Source organism: Clinocottus analis, unplaced genomic scaffold, assembly GCF_023055335.1.
Source record: "Clinocottus analis isolate CAN_PGR_092001 unplaced genomic scaffold, fCliAna1.0.p SCAF_13, whole genome shotgun sequence".
NCBI lineage: Eukaryota > Metazoa > Chordata > Actinopteri > Perciformes > Cottidae > Clinocottus > Clinocottus analis.
The window spans coordinates 3,223,287-3,248,864 of NW_027175854.1; the positions used below are offsets into that span (position 1 = coordinate 3,223,287).

At 40.7% G+C, this 25,578-nt stretch overlaps 2 protein-coding genes across 3 annotated transcripts in view; both read right to left on the reverse strand.

Annotated features, from left to right (window-relative positions):
• pdlim5b (PDZ and LIM domain 5b) overlaps positions 1-12,719 on the reverse strand; it is a 32,164-nt gene extending 19,445 nt beyond the window's left edge. For both annotated transcript variants that reach the window (XM_068574089.1, XM_068574088.1), the window contains exons 1-2: positions 12,648-12,719; positions 8,113-8,218 (exon numbers count right to left, since the gene is read on the reverse strand). In XM_068574089.1, the coding sequence (XP_068430190.1) occupies positions 8,113-8,211 (99 nt within the window). In that variant the 5' untranslated portion in view covers positions 8,212-8,218; positions 12,648-12,719. The remainder of the gene's footprint in view (positions 1-8,112; positions 8,219-12,647) is intronic.
• Positions 12,720-16,868: 4,149 nt separating this feature from the next.
• Positions 16,869-25,301, reverse strand: opn4xa (opsin 4xa). The gene is made up of 9 exons (XM_068574090.1): positions 25,165-25,301; positions 20,547-20,680; positions 19,993-20,196; positions 19,714-19,885; positions 18,500-18,661; positions 18,104-18,211; positions 17,845-18,019; positions 17,378-17,521; positions 16,869-17,273 (listed from the first exon to the last, which is right to left on the reverse strand). Exons 1-9 carry the CDS (start codon positions 25,296-25,298, stop codon positions 16,869-16,871), a joined length of 1,638 nt encoding a protein of 545 aa, XP_068430191.1. The 5' UTR covers positions 25,299-25,301.
• Positions 25,302-25,578: the final 277 nt, after the last annotated feature.

The following is a 25,578-nucleotide window of genomic DNA, read 5'->3' on the forward strand; positions in this document are numbered from 1 at the left end:
ACTTTGAAAGAGTCAATCACTGTCAATGATTACGGCATCACGTGCCGTCGTTCTCTCAGATTTACAGCTTTCAGAATAAATATTAGTATTGGTGAGTTGTAATCTCCAGCTCTCTCCTCAGATTGTCGATGGGGGTCACATCCACAGCTTTCCGCTGGGTGTCTCAACAGCATTCAGAGGCTTTGCCGTGTGCTTCATCTGTTATTGTGGTGCACAGCCCGTTTGCTCTAAAGCAGCTTTTCCTTTGAGAGCTTAATGTCTTTGGCTCCACCTCTCGTCCCAAACCAGCCTCCCATTCAATTGTTTTGTCTCATCACACGCGCCTTTGTGTATCAAGGACCTGCTGCGAAAGACTGGTATTTCTGTATCGCAAACTCTTTAAGTGTATTATGAATTAAAACAAAAACCTATTTTCCAAAGCTTTGACTCCAATGATGGAGATGAAGCTCTATAACGGTCTTTCCAGAGAGCAGCGTAAGGTAAGTTTAAGGTTGATCAGGATCCTCCTCCTTTCCACCATGCTGAGACTTGCATTACTCACGTAGGAAGTAACACAATAAAAGCATGACGCTGGGGTGAGTCTCCACCAGGTGTGGTGCTTGACCAGTGATTACACACTTAAAGCCAGTAATCTGCAATCATGCTTCAACAGAAAGGAACACTGTGTGCTTATTATATTACACTGCTTTCATCATATTTCTATGGTCTCTCCCAGTAGCAGCTATTTAGCAGTAGCTAAATACTTAAACTAAGGACATCTAGGGACACACACTCATGTACATGAGGTGGTGGCGCAGGTGAGATCTATGCATGTGTTGAGAGACAGAAAAGTATCATGAAGAGGGCACGAAGCACGATTTAGTCTGTCAACTCTATTGAGTGTCATCAACGATTAAATTATAATGCATTTAAAACACCTTTTACTTTAGTTATTAATATCAGCTGGCCTTGATTCAGTCAGAGAAGCAGGAGGTATTCCCTCTCCCCACTGCTAAAGAATGCATTCAGGTTAGAAAACTCCAAATAGACTTCCCCTTTGGCTTTAAAAAATAAAGAACCAATGAGACATAAGGAATGTGCCATTGTGTTAACGTTCAAAATGAAATAAGGGGGGGAGTGGGCGGGAGTAAGGGGGAGAAAGAATGAGGAAGTGACAGTGGCGGTGGCAGTGACCCACACATTTTCTCTGGAGCTTTCCTTGTGTCATTATCAAGCAGATCAGCAGCAGGAAGTGTCGAATGCATAGCTGAGGCTGATGTATGCATACCAGCGTCCTGGAAACCTACCGCCACATGCTAAGTGTGGCTCACAAAGGGAAGGGTCCTCGCGAAGCAGGCATGAGCGCAGCGACTGACTCACTCATGGACTCATAGACACCTGCCTCACGCGTCTGTCCCGACTCATTTACTTTCATTAAAATAACTCATTGCTCCTCAAGGCGGAGTGGAAGCGCTCTTCAGAGATCGCTGGTATTTGCTGCCTCTGTTTTTCGATCTACTCGACAGCCGAAGAGGTCAATGGATTGATGAATGGACAGACAGTCTTGTCTCTCCGTCCGCCCGTGTCTCCCTCTGTGTGTGCGTTTGTGAGACAGGAAGTGAGAGAGAGAGGGTAGAAAGAGATCTGAAGCTCTCTCCTTGTAAGGATGTGAAAAAAGACAATACTATACAGCTCTATATATGGCAACTCCTCAAACACTATTTCAAGACATGAAGAGAGGAGAAGACTGTTGTAACATTCTCACACAAAAAAAAATGTGTTTTTATATGCGGTTAACAATGTTTAATGCTGTAGTCTGCGGTGAACAGAGAGCACTTTATGAATCCTAACTTCTTTCAGTCAAACACATTCTCACATGGGTACAAAGCAAATAGATGTTACTGTAGGAATTCCTGGCATCCACAGTCTCTAAATATAAATCAAGAGAGCTCTGAAGCACTCGTGACGAAGAGAAGATAAGTAATGAAGGGGAACTTTTGGAAGTTTTACTCCAGCTCTCTGAAGAGAGAAGAGGATGTTTCAACGACATCATTTTTACCAAATACTGTTCAAAAGAAAAGAAGTCATGCAAGGCAGTTTCCCACAAGTCAAAATGTTGAATTTAAAGAGTAAAAAGAAGAAGGATGTCTCCATTTGAATGAAGTGTCTTTCCAACTGCGCTCTCATGAATGGGATTCCAGGCACATAATGGCGTTGCCGCTGTGCTGCTCTCCACACTGCTGATTTCACTTCAGTGCAGTTACTGCTAATGACTCGTTATCCCTAACACATGCTCCTCTGCGCTCACGAATGTAGCGTGAGTAAAGCATGCTGCACAATAGTTTGGAGAAACATCGTGACGCTTATGACAAATCCCGAATGGAGGTGACGATATGACGAGCCAAAACAGATCATGTATTTATTGCAGGTGTGAATGTATTCGTGGAAGAACAGCATCTTCAAATAATTGTAAAGAGATGAAGATACATTCAAAAAGGGATTTGGTACCCGGCGTCCCGGAAAATAACACAAGTGGTGCAAATTAACAGTCCATTGCTTCCATGTGTCTTTAATTCGTCCATCATAAAGCCGTAATCAAAAACATTCAAGTGCGCTTAATACTAAATTGGTTAATTCCAAAGACTATTAAGATTTATATGTTTACTGAGTGATCAGCTTCTCCTCGGTAAGGCAGTAAACTAATAAAGAAAAATAAAGCTTTCTATAAGAGCCAGCGTTGGTGAAAACAAGACACAAGAGATTCTGTTTGGAGGGAAAAGCAGCTTTGCTAAGTAGTTGACACAGCAGAGTGTGTGACCTCCAGTACCTCTCTGGAGGCTCTGTTCAGTGCAGGAGGCTGCTGCCAAACCTCCCATTACACTGGAATCCTTCAGATCAACGCTGTATTTTCAAACCACTGATTTACAGTGGTTCGTCAAACATTTAAAATTCCACACAAAACTCTTGATAGGGGGAAGAAGCCAAACACACTGAAGGTACGGGTAACAGATGTGCGATAACACTTCAGCACGACTGGGACACTAATCATCTTCCAGGCTGGTGAAACTCCCTGACTGCAGGGGAATGATGGAGGAAGGAACGGGGCTGTGGTCGCTTCACTTTTGAGAAGTAATGTTACAGGAAGCTTCTTGTGGTGAAGGCTGGAGGCCTGCGAGATGCATGTCATGTCTGTATAGGGGAGACTAAAAAAAAGAGGCCCATATATGGAAAAGACTTTGAGCCGAACATTATGTCATCACAAACACAGACTGATTGACTCACAGAACTGGCAGGACCAGTAAAGCTCATTAAAAAGTTCACCCTGCAGAGTCTCTGGGATGAATCTGTGAAGTGAACATCAGACAGCAGAGAGCACTGCAACCTGCCGGGCGAGCACAAGCAGAAGTCATAAAACACAGTTTATGATCTTCTCTTCGAGGCTCGTACGCCAGCAACCCCTTGAACTATTCAAACAATGACGAGGTAGAGAGATGAGGCGTCGGTGGAATACAGAAGTTCGGGGACCAAACGGCAAGAACCGCAAACCGAACATTGCAACCAAAGGGCACTTGAGCGGAGGTCGACCCGTGGTTGTCATGGTTTGACCCCAGTCTCTCACTATATCCACCAGGCGTCTGAAAAACGCGAGATGCCAAGCGGACCTACGTACGAGCTCTTGGGTCAGGTCACCACGACAACGCAAACAAAACCACACAAAAGCCGCACCAACCCCGCGCTGCATACCGAACGCTCTTTAGTCGGGTTAGAAACAAACCCGGCTGAGGATCGCTGCCGGCCGCTGATATGAAAAGGCTTTAGTCGTGTTGGGGCTTGAGCCAAGTGCAAGTGCTGGTTTCCACCTCCATCCATGATTCATTCAACTCTCCTGTGGGGTTTAAATTGGGCTTTTTTTTCGGGGGATTCAGCCAAACAGCATGATTGTTAAGTGTTGAAATGCGCTGGCTATGTAATGTACTAATGACGGGACTGACACAAAAGAATACCACACCCCTATTTGCAAGAATATACAGTTTATCATGACGTCACAGGTTCCATCAAAGGTACAATAACACAACACATATTTTGCATGATGGAACAAGATGGTTGTGCGACTGTGGTTAATGTTAAATGGATTGCACCATAATTGTAATCCAGAGATCTGTGCAAAGCCCTTTACAATGCTTGATAATGTTGGATGCCTGGTAAATATCATGAGTGACTATCGCTGTCGGTGAGGTCTTTAAATCCAACTGACTTTAGTGATGGAAGTGAAGGCCGATCAAATGTAGAGGCCCAAAGGGTCTTTGAATTTACAGCATATGGGCTCATTCTTCTTTCTTCTTAAACTAAGAGAAAGATTGTTGCTTAAAATATCTTTTCTCAAAACGATAAAACTCCAAAAAAAGTGTGAGCAATCTAAATCAAAATGAAAAGACAGCTTGGTTGTTCTTTATAGCTCTGCCATATAGAATTAGGGAGATTGAAAGCAGATGCCCTCAATACAACTCCAGACAGACCCCAGGGAGATCGTACTGGGATCAAACACAAACTTTAGATAACTGTGTTCTACTAAACCCACATGTAACCTGAACACATCTTTACGACCCCGGATAAAATCATAGATTATTAAATATGCCTTGTGACGCGTAAAGTCACAAGGCTCTGAAATACATGATGAACTTCACTGGTTTCTATTGAATTTCAGTTTCCACATAAAAAAAATCCTAAGGAGACTTTAATCCAAGAGGCAGATAAAAACAAATACAGACGGACTGTAAGCTTTGCAGCACAGGCCACGAGTTATCTGTCTCAATAGTTTCTTCAAATGCCAGGGGAGTTTTTTCACTGCATGTTTTTGTTTGAGCTGAACCAAAAGTTATGTCTCAATGGCGGGGAGATTGTTCTTTATCCACTGAGCTACACACGACACAAACGTCTTGCAGAATTAACAAAAAAAACAGGCAGATTTCCTCTATAGTTGCAGAAATTCTAGTACTTGCACTTTAACACTTGCTTATCACACACGCACCAAGCATTTCTCATGAAGGTTTTAGTAATCGATACAACTCAATGTAATGCATTACAATAAACATCTTGTGAGACGATGCAACATTGTAACTGATTTAGCTAATAATATTTCCAGCTAGCCAATGGCCGTCCACTCTATTGGATCCTCCTCTCTTCAAATGAATGCACAAAGACTACCTTTTTCCCCTGATGTTGATCTTGGTTGCCCAGACACACTACTTCTTCACATTCCTGTAGCCTCAACATATTAACACATAATGGGGTGCTTGAAAAAAGACCAACTCTGGAAGTCTAAAGTCTACTGCAAACACAGAGCTAAAATTAGTTCGTACAATGTTCACTTAAAGTATCACATGCCACTGAAACAACAAGCCAAAGGAGACAAAAGACAAGGGGGGGAAGTGAGGGGTCAATGGGAAATGTGGGGCCACGTCTCCGTGCTGAGCTCCAGCTGACCTTTTTATGTTGTGTTTCTGCTGTTTCGTAAGCAATGCAAACATTACTTAAGTGTTTCTCATCCGGAAGCCTGTCAAGAAATGCCTAAAAAAGGAGCTGGAATAACTACGGCTGATGGAAAGAACATAAATGGGGGCTTCCTTCGTAAGTCACCTTGACATTATTGGGTATTCTCAGTTTCCACAAACATTCGGAGTCATTATTACTGTGACTTATGACATACTTCCTTCTATGACTTGTGGTATGTAGTCCACCTCGTACCAAAGTCCAAAGCCGAGTATTCCTAAAAAGGTTTCAGGATAACAGGCGTCGGTTGTCGTGTAAGCAACCCGCCTTGTACAGTACTGATGTAATCTTTGGATTAGTTACATATGGTAAGGACATGTTAAGTCATTACATCATTATTCCATAGCGATCACATCTATCTAAGCTCAATAAATATTAGCTTTAACGTGAGCGAATATTCTTTCCTGTAGTCGGTCTAATTAGCGTTGTGGGTCTCTAATGAACCCGAAAATAAGCCTATGATCGAGACAATTTCCTCGTCGCTCCGCTCATGATTGAACTGAAGTAATGGTTAAACTGTTGGCAGATGTTTCCATATATGTACGTTCTACTCACTTACTGTAAATAATGTTACTCCTTGAACTTAGATTTCAGATACAGCAATCACAACAACAACGATCAGTTTTAAGAAAACGCATGGACAAAAATGTGTAAAGAATTCAGCCTTATTACAAGGAGACCATGCTCATGATGTGTTCGGCTGGTTGTGCCCTATGTGACATCAGGATTTGGAAGATAAATAGACAAAAGGGCGACTTATTCCTGGCTCCTGGACAACAACAAGAAATCTAAGCCATGTATGGTGTCATTCACTGGTCATGCGCTGGGATGAAAATATGTCACAGGAACGACACAAACCACCGCAGCGTAATGAAAAGCTGACGTTTTGTTTGGTTCGGCAGTGCTGAGGCACGCTCCAGACCACTGATGACTCCACACTGCGCTGCTGGTGAGCACATGAGGCGTATTCAACACGTTTGTGAAAAGAAATAATCAAAACTATCACATTACATGCACTGGGGAGTTTAACAGATTCAAGGATTCTGGAAGGCTTTTTTTGGAAACCTGTCAAAACTCACCCATCTGTAGTCATTCAACTAGGAAAAACATGACTTGTTCCCACACCCCTACAAATATCACAATCAGGTGTCAGATGCCCTTCTGCTTTTCATTGTTTATGTGGGTTGTATGCAGTGTAGTAAGAATATTACACCGTGTCAACTCAAAAACCATTGTCTTACCCGAGTACATATTCCAGTCGAAATAGTAAAAATGATGTGTACAATTTGGGTCTGTGCACTCTTGTCCTTGCAGGCCCTTAAGAATTCCCAGTGAAACTACATTTAGCTGTTAAAGGTAGAGGAGATTTGTAGCAGATGTTGGTCTTGTGTTTTTTTAACAGCCAATGCCAAAACTGAAAGGGCAACAGAGGCAAAATGGCCAATTTCATGTCGATTTTGTTTTCCTGTTCCTCTACGGAGAGACACAAAGGTTTTATTTTTATACACACACATATATATATATATATATATATATGAAAAATGGAATGAAGGACATTATGTTGTCACATGCATGGAGCTGTGACAACATAATGTCCTTCATTCCATTATCATCATTGTGTCAAGGCATAAAAATAGTCTGCGTAGCCATGCTGGCCTTTTCATACTCTACGGTTTAGTCTGCTCTTGACAAAGGAAAGTAATTTCTCCTTCACAAACAAAACATTCAAACTTCTGTAACTGATCCAGCCAACAACAAATAAACAGAGTAACTGACCTTGGTCATGACACGGAGATAACAATTACATAACAGGAAGCAGCATGAACTGCATAACACAGCTCGTTCTGCAGCAGTCAAGAGTTGTTGACAAAGTACAGACTACACTAATAGAGGACATGCCGTCTTCTTTTAATCCTGTTTGAGAAGAAGCCATGTTATTATGGTTGAAGGCTCTTCAGATACCCTTGAAAAAGGCCTATTTCTCAATCAGTCTCCCTGCTAAGGACTCAACAGGACCTGGTCAGCCAGAGCCAAATCCCAGTTTCAGGGTGCGTAACTAGTTATTACAGAAGCGCTGTGGCTTTTTGGCCGTTCAGGGACAGGTTCTGATGTTCCAATTACGGATCCAGCAGACATAGTTTCTTGTGCTTCGCCTCAGGACGAACGCGAGGGAGAAAGGCCCGGACGTTCAGCACCATCACTCATCTGAACGACCAAAATGACAGCAGCCGTTAACAGCCATCCAGCTTAATCCTCCAAATATATGACTGTCGGAGAGATTCAAGGGAGTTTTTAAAATGGAAGGATATTGTAGTGATGGTTCGGTTATGCAACACTATTATGACAATCAGTCATGGCCTTTACGGGCGGTAGCTCATGAACGTAGGGGACCGAGAGACAGAGGTCATGAGCTGTTAGAAAAAGTGTCTAAATCCAGCGATGAGTGTCACACAGGAGACGGATGGCACGCGCACTTTCATCACCGACGAGACGAATGGGATAGCGAGCATGGACAGCATTCCTCAGAGACGATTGTCATGGCGGGAAGGCCGCGCAAGTGTTGTGTGTACGTGTTCCACTCACCCGTGAGATGGTGAGGGGCATACAGAAATCCTTCCCCCCTTGCAGTCTGAAGCCCCAGGGGGCCGGGCCGGCCAGGGAGACACTGTAGCTGCTGCTCATGATTCACCTATAGAGACAGAGGAAGATATATGTTACACTTCATGATAAAAGGGGCATAATCTATCAAGAGACAGAACAAACATCACAGACACAAGAGACTTTGGGAAAGGGAATAACAGGAAAATGAGGATATAAACAAACAAGCGTATCACGCAACGTTTAAATGTTGCGCAACCAACAACTGGCATTTTGAAGAGATTACTGCGTTTTGCACCGAAACCCAAACAGGAGGATTCATCTGAGGAGATTAAATGTATGCCATTGTTCGTTGTCTACCACTGTGAGCTCTGAAATCTCGTTGTCATCCAATAACATTTCATCACATTGAAGCTTTCTAAGTGAAAAGAAAAGTTAGAGATATTTAAAGCACAGAAGTACTGACTGTCCTCTGTTTACCTTAAAAAAAAAAAAAAAAAACAGATCAGCAACTCTGGAGCTGCACTTTGGACCTCTGCACTTAGTGTCCTTTACTGAACCCATTGCATTTGAAAAATAAAAAAGGTACCCAGTGTGAACACCTATAGTAAAAAATAATCTGATTTCATGGATATATTGCACACCAGATTAAATCACAGGGGGTTAACAATAAAACCAGGGCCAAGTCAAGCATTTCTTTTATAATAAGGCACTGTAAGCCAAAGACTCTTCCAAGTCAAACGCTGTGCAGCAAATAGTCCCATACCTGTATCATCCTTCACACTCATTCCCGAAGTTGAGAAATCAGGATTAGGAGATTGAAACCTTAATACATTCAAATCCTGTGAAAACCCTGTTTAATCCCTGACAGGGTGAGTGTGGGCTTTTCCATCGGGCGGCGGTGGAGCTGCTGGGCCTACATAGGGTCAGAGCAAAGGCCAGACACACCCTGGATGGCCACCGACTTGATAGAGCTCAGCTGCCAACTCAGCGTTTCATTGGAGAGCAGGTTCGCTTTCCATTTCAACATCTTAACGGCTGAAACGCACCCTCATGTTCCACATTACCTCATGGATGGATACAAATACCATATTCCGCTTAAACGTGTGTGCATTCAAATCAAAAGGACAGTTCCAGTAAACAAAGACTATTTGGTGCAGAGCAATATTTCATGCACTATTGAGTTTCACTGGTTTAAGCCCTGCCTGTCATGCATTCCTTTTTCCCCTGAAAAAATTGAAGCTGCAAGCTATTTACTGGAAGCGAGACTGAGGTTAAGTACAGTCACATGTTCATATTTAGTATACTATTACATTTATTAGTTTAATAATTGAGGAAATTGGTGTCCCATATTTGCAAAATCCTTTAAACTGGTTTGAGTATTCAGCTAACAGGCTGTAGTGAATCTGTCTGTGTGACTGTGAACCGCTGTGCACAGATTTAGAAAAGAAACACCAATCATGTTGAAATATACGACCTTCGCCCTGCCCAACAGGAAGGGTGTATGTTGACATGAAAACATGACATCAAAGGCTCACCACATGCATCATATGTCACATACAGTACATTGCAATTATGATGGAAAAAGGGGAAATGTAGAAGCAAAGCAGCTGAGTCGAACTCTGAACAGACGGGTGCTTTGTTAGTTGCTATCAGGGTGTACTGTAGAGAAAAACCGAGAGCCTGGGAAAGCTAAGACTCATACTTCTGATGTAATGAACTAAAGGTGTTCCAGTTGAACTAAAAAAGAGTAAAGGGACTGGTGGTGAGCACAGAGGTTTCATTCGGTGCTGAACTTAATGCTCATGACAGACATTTGAGAATCTGCTCTTTTATTTCTGGCTTTGATGAGAAACGGTTTTACTTCGACAGCACAATGGTGAGAGAACGTGTGCATGTGACTTGTTCAATGAAGCAATTATATGTGTCAATGACTGCCTGGAAAAAGTGTTACACGTTAAGACATATTCACACGTTCGTGTGACGGGCAGTGCAGAAAAAACATACTTTCCTGATAAGTATATCATGAATAATAATGTCTTGTCATCCCAGAGGAATGTCATTTTGTGGTTGTAAGTCATGCTCCTGTCACAAATTCCCTCAGGGACACAGCAACACCTGCCAGCCTGTCACCTGGTCAACTGTGACACACACATCAAACCAGAGGGGTTGGCCTGCGCTGTTTCACCATCAGGCCTGGAGGGGAATCAGCCTCTTTAAAGAAGCCAGCAATGGAGCCACCAAAGTGTGTGTGGCGAGATAGAAATAAAATCACGTGTAAAACCCAGCTCTACTATTTATACAACACACTTTCACCATCAAGCCAAACAAAATCACAAGCAGAAAGGCAGGTCTATAATAAGAAAGCAACCATTTCCAGACAGCTGCCACCTTCAAGGTGACTAAGTGTGGAGGTGAGCCCAGTAGTGTATTTTTAGAAAAATAAAAGGGTTGTTTTGCCCATTAATTGTTATCATGAACATGCTAAACTCATCAAATTGCAGCATTATTTGAGAAACAACCTTTAATAATTAACAGTGATAATGAACAGACATAATGTTTCACCAACAATGCTTTAAGAACATGAAAGCGCCTCAAGAGAAAAGGATGCCTATCCCACTGTTTTGTTTACAACGTACTTTGAATCTGAGTCTTCATGAAATGATATTCTGACACAAGACACAATGGACATAAATACAGCAAGTTGTATTCAAAGATTTGTGAGCCAAGAGTCACGGCTTGAGCGAGCCTTAAGGAATACACAGGACCGAACAGCTGTGTCAGTGTTAGATTTCATCTCGTACATAAATGTTGATGGTGAAATCTGGATCATGCTCAAGTCATATCCGCATATTCTCTTCCTAATATGGAGAGAACAAACATTACGTCTCAAGCTCCTACTTGTTTTGCAATCTCTCTTATGATATCATGCATAGACACGAGCAGACACACCTTTCGCTGTTCCCAAAATGAGGAAAGAAGTCGCGCTCTACACACACATTTTATTGATAATCACGTCAACCCTTCTGCTTCTGGTTATGTTCCACTCAGGCCTTATCTTTCATGCTCCTGTCGTAATGGCACATTACTGCACTTGACTTTTCAGCACGTTCGCACCAAAAACCAAGATTAAAACACAACACTTCCTGAACAGCTCAAGTGGGAGTTTCTGAAGTTGTCTCCATTTATGAATTTTTGTGGACGTTGATCCAAATAGTGTGACACTGAATTTAGATGTTGAATTTACAGTTAATATGACGTGTCAATGGGAACATAGATGGAGATAAATAGAAGAATAGATGGATACTTTATTCATCCACAGGTTTTTTAAAAGAAAATGCAAAGTATATTCAGTGTCTATAAAGTGTATATAAAGTATATACAGTGACTAAATAAACAACAAAAGTGTTGCTTGGGTTATTGATGATTCAATTGAAGGAGGATCTGGCCAGTGGTGATTAATCATAAAGTCTTATTGCAGTTAAATGCAGTATTGGGGGGGTCATTGATGAATAATAACAACTTTCTTAAATTGAAAAAAAGCAAGATCATCAAGGTGCCGTTCACTGTTCTGACCTCGATCCCTATGCACTGCATGTTGTGTCAAACTGCAGCTGTGTTTCCGTCAGGTAACCTTTAGTCATATAGGGAAGTGGCTGTTGCTTGTTAAAGAGTTTCAGACGTCATGCTCATTTCACAATGCAACGGGAGACAATGTTGCCAGGTGACATCATTGCAGGACATGTTGACTCACAGAGCGGAGTTTATAGCGGCGTGTCGGCCCATTGTACCTCACTAGTAGGGTGTCAATGACATCTATTACATTATTATTGGTCAAATATCAAAATCATATTGCATATGTATAAATAACTCTAGATACATTTTTTTTGTAAAACTACACCAAAAACTTTAAGGGAACGGTTGACCGTATGAAATGTCTTTGGCTTACCAAACATCAGAAGAACAACTTGTTCCAACATGACTTCATGTGACACTTTTTCTACACTGGCTGATTTGTTCTAAAGCGACTTCTGTGCTCTTGTAACCAATCCTACACTCAGTGTATACTTTTCAAAGTTTTTTTCCTCAGTGTCAAGACCATAAAATATAATATACCTTCCAGGAGTAATTATCCAACATAACGTTTGAGTTGCAGTCGTTGTCATCTTAGGACATCCTGTGTTTACTTCAAGGGCCCTTCATTAGAGTGTGTAAAATCCAGCATGCTTATTTTTTTTTACTCACGGAACCTGCACTTTAACGTGTTGCCTCAGCGGGTGTGAAATAAAACACGTCAGACATTATTAGTGCACTTTTCTGAAATGCTTTTTTATCCCACTTCTTACTTGTCAGTGAAACAAACAGCCCAACAACATGTTTACGTTTTGTAAAGTTATTGATCCATATTTCGATGGAGCATATGGTCTATTAATTGCAACTTTGTACCGGGCACATGCAGCAGTAAAATAAAAAATGGAAACTTTGACTATTTTTGAAAAGGTGTCGTCAGATAAACTCACCTTGCGTTGTGAAGCCGGGTCTGGTGTGCAGAGAGAAGCGTGACTTTAGTCCGTCTGTTCGCAGTTTCGGAGTCAACTGGACAGAGCGGAACTGGAACTTCCGCATATAAGCCAGCCCCATCTGGCAGCCGGTAGGAGGGTTCACAGCATTGTGTGTGTCTGTGTGTGCGTCTGCGTGTGTGCGTGTGCGTGTGCGTGTGCGCGTGTGTGTGTGTGTGTGTGTGTGTGTGTGTGTGTGTGTGTGTGTGTGTGTGTGTGTGTGCGCGCGCGCGCGCGTCGAGTTAAGGCAACGCAGCAGCGGCAGGCATGGGCTTGCCAGACTGAAACAGAACAGGTGAGTTTTAACTAGTTTAGTCCTTTTGTTGGCGGGCTGACGTGAAGCTTAGCATGATACCCGCTCACATTCCGCAAAAACGACTAAATCTTGTAAAACGTGAAACACTTATTCTGGGATATCGGCCCTCATTGGATTAAGATACAGCACAAAAAGGAAAACACGTGTTGCATTACATTGTAATCCAGTTACAAATTTAGATAGTGTTTGTTGTCATTACTTATTTTCTTCTTGTGATTGTCGTTGATTTCTCTGCTGTTGTTACAATTTTCGACAGACATAGCAGAGTTTCTCTCTTGTTTAAATGAGGGGTATAAAGATAGAGGGTGTTTCATTCTGCACAGATTATATATAGTAACAATTGACTTGACAGATTTCCTTTATTATTATTATTATTATTATTATTCCTCGCGTTATTTGTATCCACGTGTTCTTAGCTTTCATCGTGTTTTCACTTTGTCTCTGCATTTTGTGCGCTCTTAATCCCTGTAAAAAAAACAACTTGTTGCAACGTTGTTAGGTGCATCGATGTCCTTTATTTATTATACTACAGCCACTATGATAGCAGCTTTCAATCTTTACCCAGATGTAAATGTGTAACCGAGTCAAATTCCATGTATCTGTACACACACATGGCCAATAAAGCTGATTCTGATTCTGCTGGTAATGGCGCGGTGTGTGTCTGCCCTCTAGTGGTCAGCAAAGGTAGTGCATGCTTCACAGTGTATTCCGGCCCTGTGGATTATAAACTACTGATCATGGCCCGAGGGCACAAACTCATACCTAAACATTCATCGTCTCATCTTGTTCTCGTCTTCCAAGACGTAGCTTTTAGCCTGAGGCGACGGTTTTCACGAAGTCAACTCAAGCCAATGTAAATAAAGACAAATATATGACTGAAAACTGTGTTTTGACCGTCAAAAGTTTTAATGGAAAAAAAATATGATCATTAACAAGAGTTTACTATATTCCAGTCACAACTGTATCTTCACTGGACAGGCCACACCTAGAATAATAATACATGTCCAAATATAAAAACAAGGTTTTACAAAGTAAAATCAGATTACATTCGCATACTTTTTGTGGATATACCTTTTCTCCAGTATTGGCCAATATTGTCAATATAAGAGCAGATTGACATTGATTGAGCACATTTAATGCCACACAGATGATTCAGGTTTGGACAATTAGTTGACCAACATTAAAATGAATTGGCAATCATTTTGAGAATCAAATACTTATTTTAGTCCTTTGTTTAAACATAACAATAGCAAATTATAATTTATACATTTTAATATTATAAGACATGTTGGAGTGTGGAACAATAAAAAACGGGGCTTTGTTTCAGAACCTTTTATTAAGTAAAATCTATTAATCAATGAATTAATCTAAAAATGAATTGTTATTATTCAATAATCATTATTGCAACTCTATTTCTTATCTTCCTAGTTTCTTATTTATTGTCTGATCTACAGGTTAGGTGGAAGATTAAGAGGTTCGGCAGCATTAGAGGAAAACCTTTATGAATGTCGGTCCGTATTATAAAACATATCTGGACGACATTCACAAAGGTAAAACACTGCACACTTATTTGATGGACAAAAGCCTGTAATCCCTCAGGTGTAAAGTATGATTATAGCTTAATCCACAGTTCCAAACAGGACAGGAATGTGTATACTAGGATGTCGACATTGTACAGAATTTTGTTTAACATTTTAATCAAAGTGATGTTTCACAGTATTTCAGCATTCCAAGGGGTAATTGTCCCGGTACTAATGCATTGCTAAATATATCTTTGTCCCATCTGATTTGTTTGAAATAACTCACATTAGTGGCTATTCCAGCTCTCTCTGAACTTTTGTATCCTTTTATTTCTGCACTGTGATATTTTGTTAAATAAATATACATTGATTTATGTACTTGCTAAAAAGGCATGACACATTTTACAGATTACCATTAACTGTACTCAACCATTGAAGCTAGATAAATGTTTGCATTCAATCTTCACTGCAGGTCAGCAGGGCTTTCTTTCAGCTCCATGTGAGCCATGTCAATATATGGCTATGGACTAATGGGAAGCCCGGCAGCAGAATTCCCTTGTGCAATGCGATTGAGCCACTGAAGTGCACAAGTCCTTTATGTAAGCTTTGCAGTACATACCTTTAAATCATCTTTACATAACTGGAGAAGTGAACCGCTCAGAAAATCTTGGAATTAAAGTTCAAAGACATGTCGATCGAGGGCTTTCTGGGTGTTTGATGTGGAAGGAAGAACACACTTTCAGTATCACTCGAGATAAACGGCCTCAGCTTTGGAGGGAACTGTACCATGTAATCACATGGACGCACAAGTCAAAATGAAAAAGGATGCACAGTGTAGAACAACAGCCCCTTGCCAATAGAGTCATACATTTAACAGATCCACATTATTTATGGACTCCTGCCATCCTGGTGTCTCAGATGGTCAAAGCACATGCACTGTGCCCTGCTTTTAAATCCAGCACGGGACATCTGTTGATGTCATCCCCTTCTCGTCCTTTGCACACTTCATCTGTATTTACGCTCGCTGCTCTACGGTACAAACAGTTAAAACATTAATGGGGTGGGGTGGATTAAAAAAAGACACGGAAGAAAATAGATATAATGCATGTATAACATATGATGCACAGACTCCATTGGAATGTTGTTATCTATGCTTAGCACTGTTTATTATGTGTGAATTGTTGATCAAACTGCTTCATTACAACACTACCGGTAAATTGACTTTATTTCATTAATGAATTGATTTGCAGCGAGTTATAAAGACATTTCCCTGAAGACTGGAATTATTAATGTAAATTACACTTTCGAGTGAAGTGAAATAAATTACATAGTCTTTTATGTTCCATGAGGAAGTTGTTTATAAAATCAATGTTTTATTTTTTTTCCAAGCTCTAAGAAGATGGACCAAAAAAATGTGTTAAAGATTTATTTCCCAAAACAAATACACCAAATAAACCATTCTATAAAGATTTACCAATAGCACCAAGGGCAACAAATATGTAATGTTTGAGGATGTAACAATTTCAATGAATGCCGCTACTGTTCCCGGGAACATGCAGCTGTAGTCCTTATCGTAACGGGTGATGATACGATACATCAGGCGCCTTTATGGCTTGCTACGTCTGGTCGCCGAAATGTACTATGACTCATTTTGCAGAAGGCTTTTTATCAAATATAGTACATGGTTTCCAAAGTAGCTGCGGTGGATGATATGTTTGGTCGTGTAAAGCTTCACTGTGGTGCCTGAACTCATGATACAGCACATGCACATATGGAGGCGATCGTGCATGATAGACATGGCATTCACGAGACATCGATATATAGCCTTGGCAACTAAACAAGTGTATAAAAATTAGCTTACTCACAAAATAAACCAAAAAACACAAAAAAGGAGACACACGTTGGTCTCTCAGCAACAAGTAGATAATACATCTGATTGGCCTTTAGTTAGTTTTTTTTGTACACGGTTGATTCTAGGCCTTTTTGACAAAGTGCATACTATTTTGAACTTCTTAAAGGTCATTTTAGATACGGTTCCATTTCTAAGATGTTCCTTTGCGTCACCGTGACAGTGTTGATGGTACTGAAGACCCGCCTTTCACAAAAACAAGGGTAGCATTATGTTGTATGTTAACAGCAAGCCTGAAAAGGAACGGTGTGCCTCAGGATTAATATCTAAAACAGTGAAGTATACAATTGCACAAAAACGGACAAACCAATGTATTTGGTTGCACTGCATTGCTAAACAGTGGATGCAAGTTTTGTCAGCTGCTTTGGAAGATACCTCATTCTTCAACGATAAAAAAAACAAACAACTTGTTTACTTGATACGAGGACACGTAACATTTAGCTGAGGAATCTTTGCACGGACTCAAGCTCCTGAGCAGAACAGTCCAGAGGTTGTAAAGTCAGCAACAGTTCTCTTTGTCTGCTCTGTGTGCTTTGTTTCTCCTCACAATGGCTGCGATCCAGAGGATCTTTCTTTGAGTCTGCTCTGGTGATTGCTTGGGAGTGCACACATACAACACTGTCCAAAGAGTCTGGCTCCTTCTCGTCTTCCTCCTGCTGTTCTTGCTGTGTCTCTCTCGGATCCTGTTCGTCTTTCTTTACTTCCTGTTTCTTCTCTCCATTCCAACTTTTAGGATTACCCTGCCTTCTCATCCCCGGAGCCAGCGGCATCACTGTGTTGACACGTTCAGACGACAGGGTGTGATCACTTCTGTTCAATGAGCCTCGCTCCGGGATGTGGATCTAGAGCAGGAATAATCAAAATAACACAGCCCTCTATAAATACATGACTTGGACTTCAAGCATATTAGACTTTGATCAACAAGTATAATGATGAGCACCTGTACCTGTTCCTGGCTTTGGCTTTCTTTCTTCTTGATCTGCTTCACCAATGACTTGTACTCTCTGTCCCTCAGAGCTCCGAGGGAATAGCTGGACCTCACACAATGGCTCTGATCAATAGGGTCCAGCTCCACATCACTCCAAACCTGCTGCAAGGGACATGCACATTAATGTAAATCAAGGTAATCATCTCATAATGTGACTCTGTATCACACACACACACACATCTGCCTTGTAAATGTGGAAATGAGGCTGCTCCTTTTTTTTCATGGTGTCTCTTGAGCAAGAAATATAAAAATAATGATGAGAATTTAGAATCATGTAGAAGCCACACTGTATAATGCATATTTATTGTGACCTTCATTGGCCAAAAGGGAACCATACCAAAAAAACAACAACAAAGAAAATAACCCAACTTCAATGTCTGTGCGTTTGATGTCTGGAAGCATATCGCTGATGGTGCCACACTCACTGTGTCTGTTGTGGACATGGAGGAAACTCTGTGGAACTTGGTTTTGGAGAGCGATGACTGTCTGCTCAGCATCAAGTCCCTCAGGGAGGACTCGCTGTGCGACACTGAGATGCACTTCCTCCTCTGGGTCTGGGCTAGGAAGTGGAGGCAGGGAACCTTTTCTGCCATGGTATCTCTGTGGAAAAATAAAGATCCCTCAGCAAAACTTCTATCTTCTTTTCAAGCTGAGCTTGCAGATAAGTTGAAAGACTGCACTCACCTGTATTTAGAGTGGATGATGGCGTAGATAAAGGGATTATAGATGGCCGATGCCTTGGCTATAACCGCAGGGACAGCTTTGGAATAGGGACTGAGGCTGCTCCCATATCTTGAAAGGTTTAAAGTGTTTGTAAAGCGTCAAACTGTACATCACCTGTGATGGTACCGGTACTGTCTTTGACCCCATTGCACTTCATCATGCCCAATATAATCATATTCTAAAAGAGATGGAATATGGCTCATGGTTTAATGGCTAAGATGAATTACACAATGCAACCGAGCATCCTATTTGTTTAATGGCTGAATCTACGTAACTGTCTGTACACAACAAATGCAGTTAGACTATGAGAACAAATGTATTGGATCATAAGGAGCCCTTGTGTTGCTGTATATTTACCCAGCCCAGGCGATGAGGGTGACACATGCATAGGGCGACCAAGAAAGCACAAACACTATGATGACCACAAAGGCAATCTTGGCCAGCTTCCATTCAGTCTTGATGGACTGCTGCTGGATCAGGGTCGACTTCCTCACCTGATACCCAAACTTCTCTATATCTCTGTGGAAGAAATACAAGACAAAGAGAAGGAATAAAGACATTTTGGAGTCAACATAGAAGTATATTCAGAAGTATAAATTATTTCAAATGAACCCAACATGTATAGTGTTTGCAGACAGAATGGTTTTATGTTGTACGTATGGAAGACTGGGGACCCAAACGCAGACGAAGTGCGGCGCGGCCAAGCAGACCGTGCAACCAACAGGACAGGCAGGCACAGACACAGGGTACATCCAATTGTTCTTATTTGCTCACTCGAATCGTTGTATTCCTTTGAAGAGGATTGGAATACTCGTAGATGGCAAACATGATCAATTTCCACATCAAAAGGATGGATTATTAAATATGAATTAAGAAGCTGATGTACCAAAACTGGGTAGAGCAGGCAAAAAGTAACAAGATGTTGCTCAGAGGCACGCAAACTTCTTTAAGGGACACGGCCTTCAATACTGAAAACAAAAAGTATTGGATGATTTTGTCGTTTAGTTAGTCACTGTATATACTTCTCACTGTATACACTATATACACTTTGCATTTTTGCATTTTCTTTATTTCATTTTCTTAAATGTAATATGTTCTGCTCTGCTATTGTATTGTATATTGAGTATTTTCATACTTTATCTATTTGTCTAGCTATCTATGCTACCCTTGAAAAGAAAAGGCTTCACTCACTGAGGGGTGAATTGCTAATGTGTGGCTACAGACCTATCTGAAAAACAGACACATATACACACACACAGACACACACACATGGATAATATATAAAAGGAAAGAACGAGGGTGACGGATGCCAACATCACAATATATGTCACATGCTTGTGTTAACATTTGGGAAATTGCATTGCAGCAATGTCAAGCCTCTTCTGAGACACGTTTCAGTAGATGGTTGACGTGTAGATGTGACAATAGAGGGAAGCTATAAGCTGCATTGCAATGGTATGATATTGTTTTATAGAGTTAATAAGAAGACTTGCTTCAAATGGCAGCATTTCAAGTAGTTTGGATGTGTTTAGTGCTTTAAAGTGCTGCATATTCACCTATAATTCATTCACCTGCTTGCATGGCGGATAGCCAGGAACATGCACAGATAACAATAGGATATAATGGCCAGAGGGATGAAGAATACAAAGCAGCATAGCATCAAAGTGTAACTTTTATTGGCGGGAGTAGAAGTCACATAGTCCCATGTGCATGAGGTCATCAAGCCCTCTGGTATGTATGAACCTTGAGGTAAAAAAGGACAAAGACGGATAAGACCAAAGTGTAAGGTCAAAAGTATAAATAGAGGGTTTGTTGGATAAAAAGAGCAGGTGACAAATTAAGTGACTTACTCCACCCCAAAAGGGGTGCGAGGCTCCATGCGAGAGAGTACAGCCAGACCAGGGCAATAATGAAGTACGTGCGTCTCTTGGAGGTCCACCGTATGGCCTGCAGAGGCTTGGTGATGACAATGTAGCGGTCCAGAGAGATCGCCAGAAGGTTTATCATGGAGGTGATTCCAAATAAAGCTCCACAGAAGGCGTATATTTTACAGCCTGTGGAGGAAAAGAAAGACCGAGGTATTTCATTCATATGTGTTTTTTCCCTCTGATTGGAAGACTATGTATTACATGAGATAAGTAATATGAATAGTCAGGACTTCAAAATGCAATTCACACCATGTATTCATTGGTTTCAGGTTAAAAGGGAGTCAGGGACTAAATGCTCCTAGTTTCTAAACGCTATTATAATCAACAGCAGGCACAGATTATATCATACACATATTCTGAGACTATAGAAAAGAACTCGCTAAAAAATAGCTCAAAACATAGACAATATTGATAGATAAATAAAAGACAGAGCTATTTTTGGAGTACAAACTATTTAATTGATAGTTAAAAATTACCTGTTTCACCAAAAATCCAGCCCTTGTAAAGGGAGTTCACAAAGAAGATGGGAGACTGTGTAATTGCCATGAGGAAGTCACTGATTGCCAAGTTCATGATGAAAAAGTTTGGAGGGGTCCGTAGCTTCTTGTTGCTGAAACACAGAGGATTTAAAAATCTTGAATTAGATTCAATATGCCACAAAACAATATAATGTTGTTATTGTCACATTTCTGACTAAATTAAAATCAAGAGGGAACTTTCATTACAATGAGAGTCTTATTGTTTGGAAAGGTTGTTTTTTTTAAATTACATTTTCGCTAGTGCGATGCACAAACATGTAGAAGGTCAAAATCTTTCCAATAAGTCAAATCCTCATCTTTCTAAACTCTATTCCCACTGCCTTAACATAACAAAGCCAGGAGGGTGGAAATCAATAACAATGTCACATACCCCCATACAGTACTTCAATACTTGTACTCTCCTAAAGTAAGTAACACTAAAACTGTGCACATGAAATGAAAGGACAGAACACACAATCAATACTCCAGTATAATGGCTTCAGTGGACTCCCCTTTTGAATCACTGGGGCAAGCACAAGCTCTATTGCCAGTCAATGATTGTATTTGTAAAGCGCTTTTCTAATCTTCCGACCACTAAAAGCGCTTTAACACCACTTGTCATCCTTCACCCACTCACACCCACTCACACACTGACGGCAGGGGCTTCCATGCAAGGTGCTACCTGCCCATCAGGACCATCTAACATTCACACTGCGTTGGCAAAGCTACGGGAGCAATTTGGGGTTAAGTCAGTCAAAATGGACTCACTATCATAGGAAAAATCAAATTATAAATAGCCTTTCAATTGGAGCGTCACTAAAGGAAAAAACGAGTTCTATGACCCACAAACGCCTGCAAACTTCACTAGATCCCGACAGTTAACAGCTTTGTACAAGTCTGCTTTCACCTTTAATTGTCCAGAACTAACCTTTCTTTAAAAAAGACAACTCACACAATATTGGTTAGAAGATCTGTCGCTATTGTCCACCCAGGGCCTTCACATGTGTACAACAATAAAATAACACAAATAATTATCTTCAGTGAGGTTTATAATTAGTCAAAATACTGCAGTTATGACAGACCATTATTCATGTGATGCATGTTGTATGTTGTATGTTGTTATGAAATGGGCTGCATTATTATCAAAGACATGAGTATTCATTTATTGTTGATTAAAAGTAGCTTTAGGAGGACAGTATGGAATCACTATAGCCAAATGCCTTGACAATATCCATTCGATCAAAGCAGTAAATTCAGACATTGATTGCAACACAAGCTACAGTAGTTAATTCCTGAGCGGGTTCAGGTACCGGCAGGAAGTGGATTTCTTTGGTCTGTATTTGTCTCCCACAAAGGAACACTAAACTTCACACCTACAAAAGACGTTAAATGTCCCAGAACAAAGCAGCTAGTTTTATAATCAAAGCCTGTGAACAAGTTCAAGAGGAAAGTTACGTTGCACTGGAACATTACATGTGTTTGAGAATTTAAATGTTCAAGCTTTTTCACCCCAATAGCAGCTCCTCGCCTTCAAAACTCCCAAAAATCAGTTCTGTCCGAGTAACACGTCTATTCGCCATCGCTGACAGGAGAAACAAACACAAAATGCAGCCGAAACAGATGCCCAATAAATCCATTATTTCTGTGAAATGATCTTATATTGGGTCAGCCATCAGTTAACAAGAAGATAACTGTTAGCATATCCTGGGAAAAATCTGAATATTCGCACAATCCCGCTGTGACACATTTTAAATTTACAACGTGTTATGAATAACAATGAGCTGCGACCTAGCGGTCTATGAGGGGGCTGCAGCAAATGTACCGCTGCTTTTTCTCAGGCTGTGAGTCAAACAGATGGTTAAAGTTTGTACTTAAGAACCTCCCATTAGCATACCCTTGCTCACCTCTGCTTACTTTTTTGTCATCAGTCTGTAAATTATAGATGATGCCCTTGTTACTTTGAAACAAGCCCCCAGAAACAGTGCCAGGTTGTGGAGAGGGCGAAATCTCAAGATCACCAAAATGGAGAAAATCCTTTTGTACATGCAGACTTCTGAATACGAACAACTTTTGATGTCTTCCATCATTTTTTCACAATGACATAAAAGGCCTTGAGAGAGTACGGGACACAGATGCTGGATGAATATGTGTTCCAACTGAAATGAAAACAGTGCTTTGTCCTGGATATCTAAACCTGAGACCAGTGTTTATATACAGTGACATAATCTACTGTTTACTGTAATAGTTACGCCGGCTCCATTTATCAGTTAAAGCTTCTGCATTGTCCGCTGACTGTAAAATCACCTAAAAACTAGTAAATATTCTACATGTTTCCGTTTAGGTGAGTGTCTATGTACACTGAGGTGAGGTGTGACTGGACTAGAGATCGAGTGATGCCACAGTTAAAAAAGATTTGTGTCCCTTGTGGTCGGACCTTAATGCAGAAAACATGTCAGACCAGGGGTTTTATCTAACTCTTGGGCCTGTGAAGGCGAATACTTCAGTGGAATACTATATAGCCAGAGTGTATTTACATGTCACGTGTGCTGTCATTTTAGCTATATCTATATTTCAAACTCTTTCAAGTACAATAGAAATTAAGAGTTTGGGATTTGACCTGCGTGTTAGAACGTAAAAAGTAGCGTCGCAATAATCGCATTAATTGGCAGACAGGTGCTTCAATCTGTATGAACACAATACCAAGGTGTTTTATAATAGATCGGACACAACATCACACACAAGAATAAGGCAGCTCTGACCGTCCGGTTGGTTTGTGGTTGGAGAATATTAAGACAGGGAGGAGATTTTGTTGCTGCATCATAATATGTCACTGGAAGTCAACATAATTAATAAATGAGAGACATGGAGGGACTTTTTCCAGAGAGGAGAATATATAGTGGGGCACGCAGTTGATTGGATTATCCTGAGTTGCAGTCCTGTTATTTAAGCTTCACTGCCCTCTATGTGGGTTCGGTGGAACTATAAGAGTGTTGGCTGTATGTAAATAAGGCAGAAGCTAACTGAATTATTAAATGCACGCATTGATTTATCCAGTACAGGGAGAAAATCACAGAGCGGCTTCCTGCTGTTGAATGCCTGCAAGCGTGTGTGAAGACCTCGCTGCTTGTTCTTCCTAAATCAAGCACAGAGTGATCAGTAAAGGCTGGAAATGGAAATATAATGCAGGAGTTTGTGTTTCGAATCTCTAGAATATTAGACACTTTTAGTTAATAGTGACAATGTAAGATATTCAATTGGATATATTATAGATTTTATACATCTTCATCCAAACAGATATCTCGAACATGCTTTTGATATTGTTATATTAATAATATGACTATTATTATAAAACCAGCAACATGCTAACATGCTCTAAAATATACAATAATTTCATACTCTGAAAGAGGCCGTTCGGATTAACACAGGTTTTTACTGTATGTGCAATTTGTTGCCAAAAATGTTTTTTTAACTTGTGACAGAATATTTTCAGGGTGAGAAATTTCTTCCACCTTCACTGTTTGATGTGCGATTTTAATGTGTCCGATAAACAAAACAGCTCTTGTGAACTGGGTTATTTTGACGTTCCAGCGGATCTTGAACAGTAGAGCACTGTGGAAACTTCCAAGACATTTGTTCATGGGACCAGTCCATGTGCAAAAAGATGATAAAAAGTGCTAATTGAGCCTTACGATACCAAAATGTCGGCACGTCATTCCATGTTGGCTGATCAAACTGCGGTCATGCTGCAGATGGGAATGCGCCGTCCTCGTCAGACACTAGCATTTAGATTCCCAATCTAGTCGTGGTTCCAGAGAACTTCAATCACAATGTTGGTTGTTTTGTTTTTACTGATCTCTTTCTTTATTAATTGGAGCTATTTTCAAGACATTTATTCAAACTATATACTCCTAATTCATGGTAATCTTAATGTACCTTAATCTTTTGTCCTTTTCTTTTCATGATGAGCCTCATTCACAGCTTTCACTTGAGCATGTTGTATTGTTACGGTCGTATAATAGATTTTAAAATGACGGTTATTTAGAACCCATCAATATTTGCACCTCACTACTCATAAATATTCACTACTACTGTAGTTAAACGCAGCCTGCCTCATGATGCTTTACTTCCTGCTTTAATCTTAGTTTCCTGAAATGCATTAAATCCATTTGTTCCATCTGTTAATAAGTTCTCAAGCAAAGTTAAAGTGTGATTAATATTGTTAGAGACATGGACTAAATTGAACAATTATACAATTATACTGTGAACAATGAAAAAATATTACAAAACAGCATTGTTGACTTTATTTGGACCGTTACTTCTTCCAGACTAGTTTATGGGATGATGGCATCTGAGGACGTGAGACACGACGCAGTATGACATTAAAAAAAAAATCATTAATAAAAAGCAGAATTACAAATAATAGTTTTCTGGAAAACTAGAAGTTGTATTGTGATCAAACTCTTTCTGCACAGTCCCTCATCTGTAGAAAAGGTGAGTAACGTAGAACTGGTTGAATCATGCTACTCTTCGATTAGTGACAGGCGTGCTCATCATTCAGCATCACCAGTTCACTTACCAGAAAAAGGCGTACATGACCAAAGCGTTGCCAGCAACACCCAGCGTTCCGATCACCAAGACGAAGAAGGCGACGATGTAGTGAGCGTGGGCCTGGACGTCCACCTGCCGATAGAATCCGTGATCCACATCCATCTCTGTGAGAACAAACACACACGCGTGCACACACACGCACACATCAGCATCAGAGACTTGATCCTGTCTGACCCTCTGACCCACTAAACTTCCCTGTTATATAAAAGTACTCATCATGATAAGTACAAGCCCCGGGGGCAAGAGTATGAAATAAGACGTGATGGAATACAGCTTCCATCTGTAACACAGTCTTCATTCACAGAGGTCAACACGTTAATTAGTCGAGTTTGACTCAAAGTCATGTGAATTAGTTTATGTTTAAACATTAACTTGTGCTCAT

Coding starts and splice junctions, on each gene's coding strand:
- opn4xa (XM_068574090.1), bottom strand. CDS start 25,298: ATGGATGTGGATCACGGATTCTATCGGCAGGTGGACGTCCAGGCCCAC. Junction 20,681..25,164: donor GTCATGTACGCCTTTTTCTG/GTAAGTGAACTG, acceptor TCTGTGTTTCAG/CAACAAGAAGCTACGGACCC. Junction 17,522..17,844: donor CCATGTCCACAACAGACACA/GTGAGTGTGGCA, acceptor TGTCCCTTGCAG/CAGGTTTGGAGTGATGTGGA.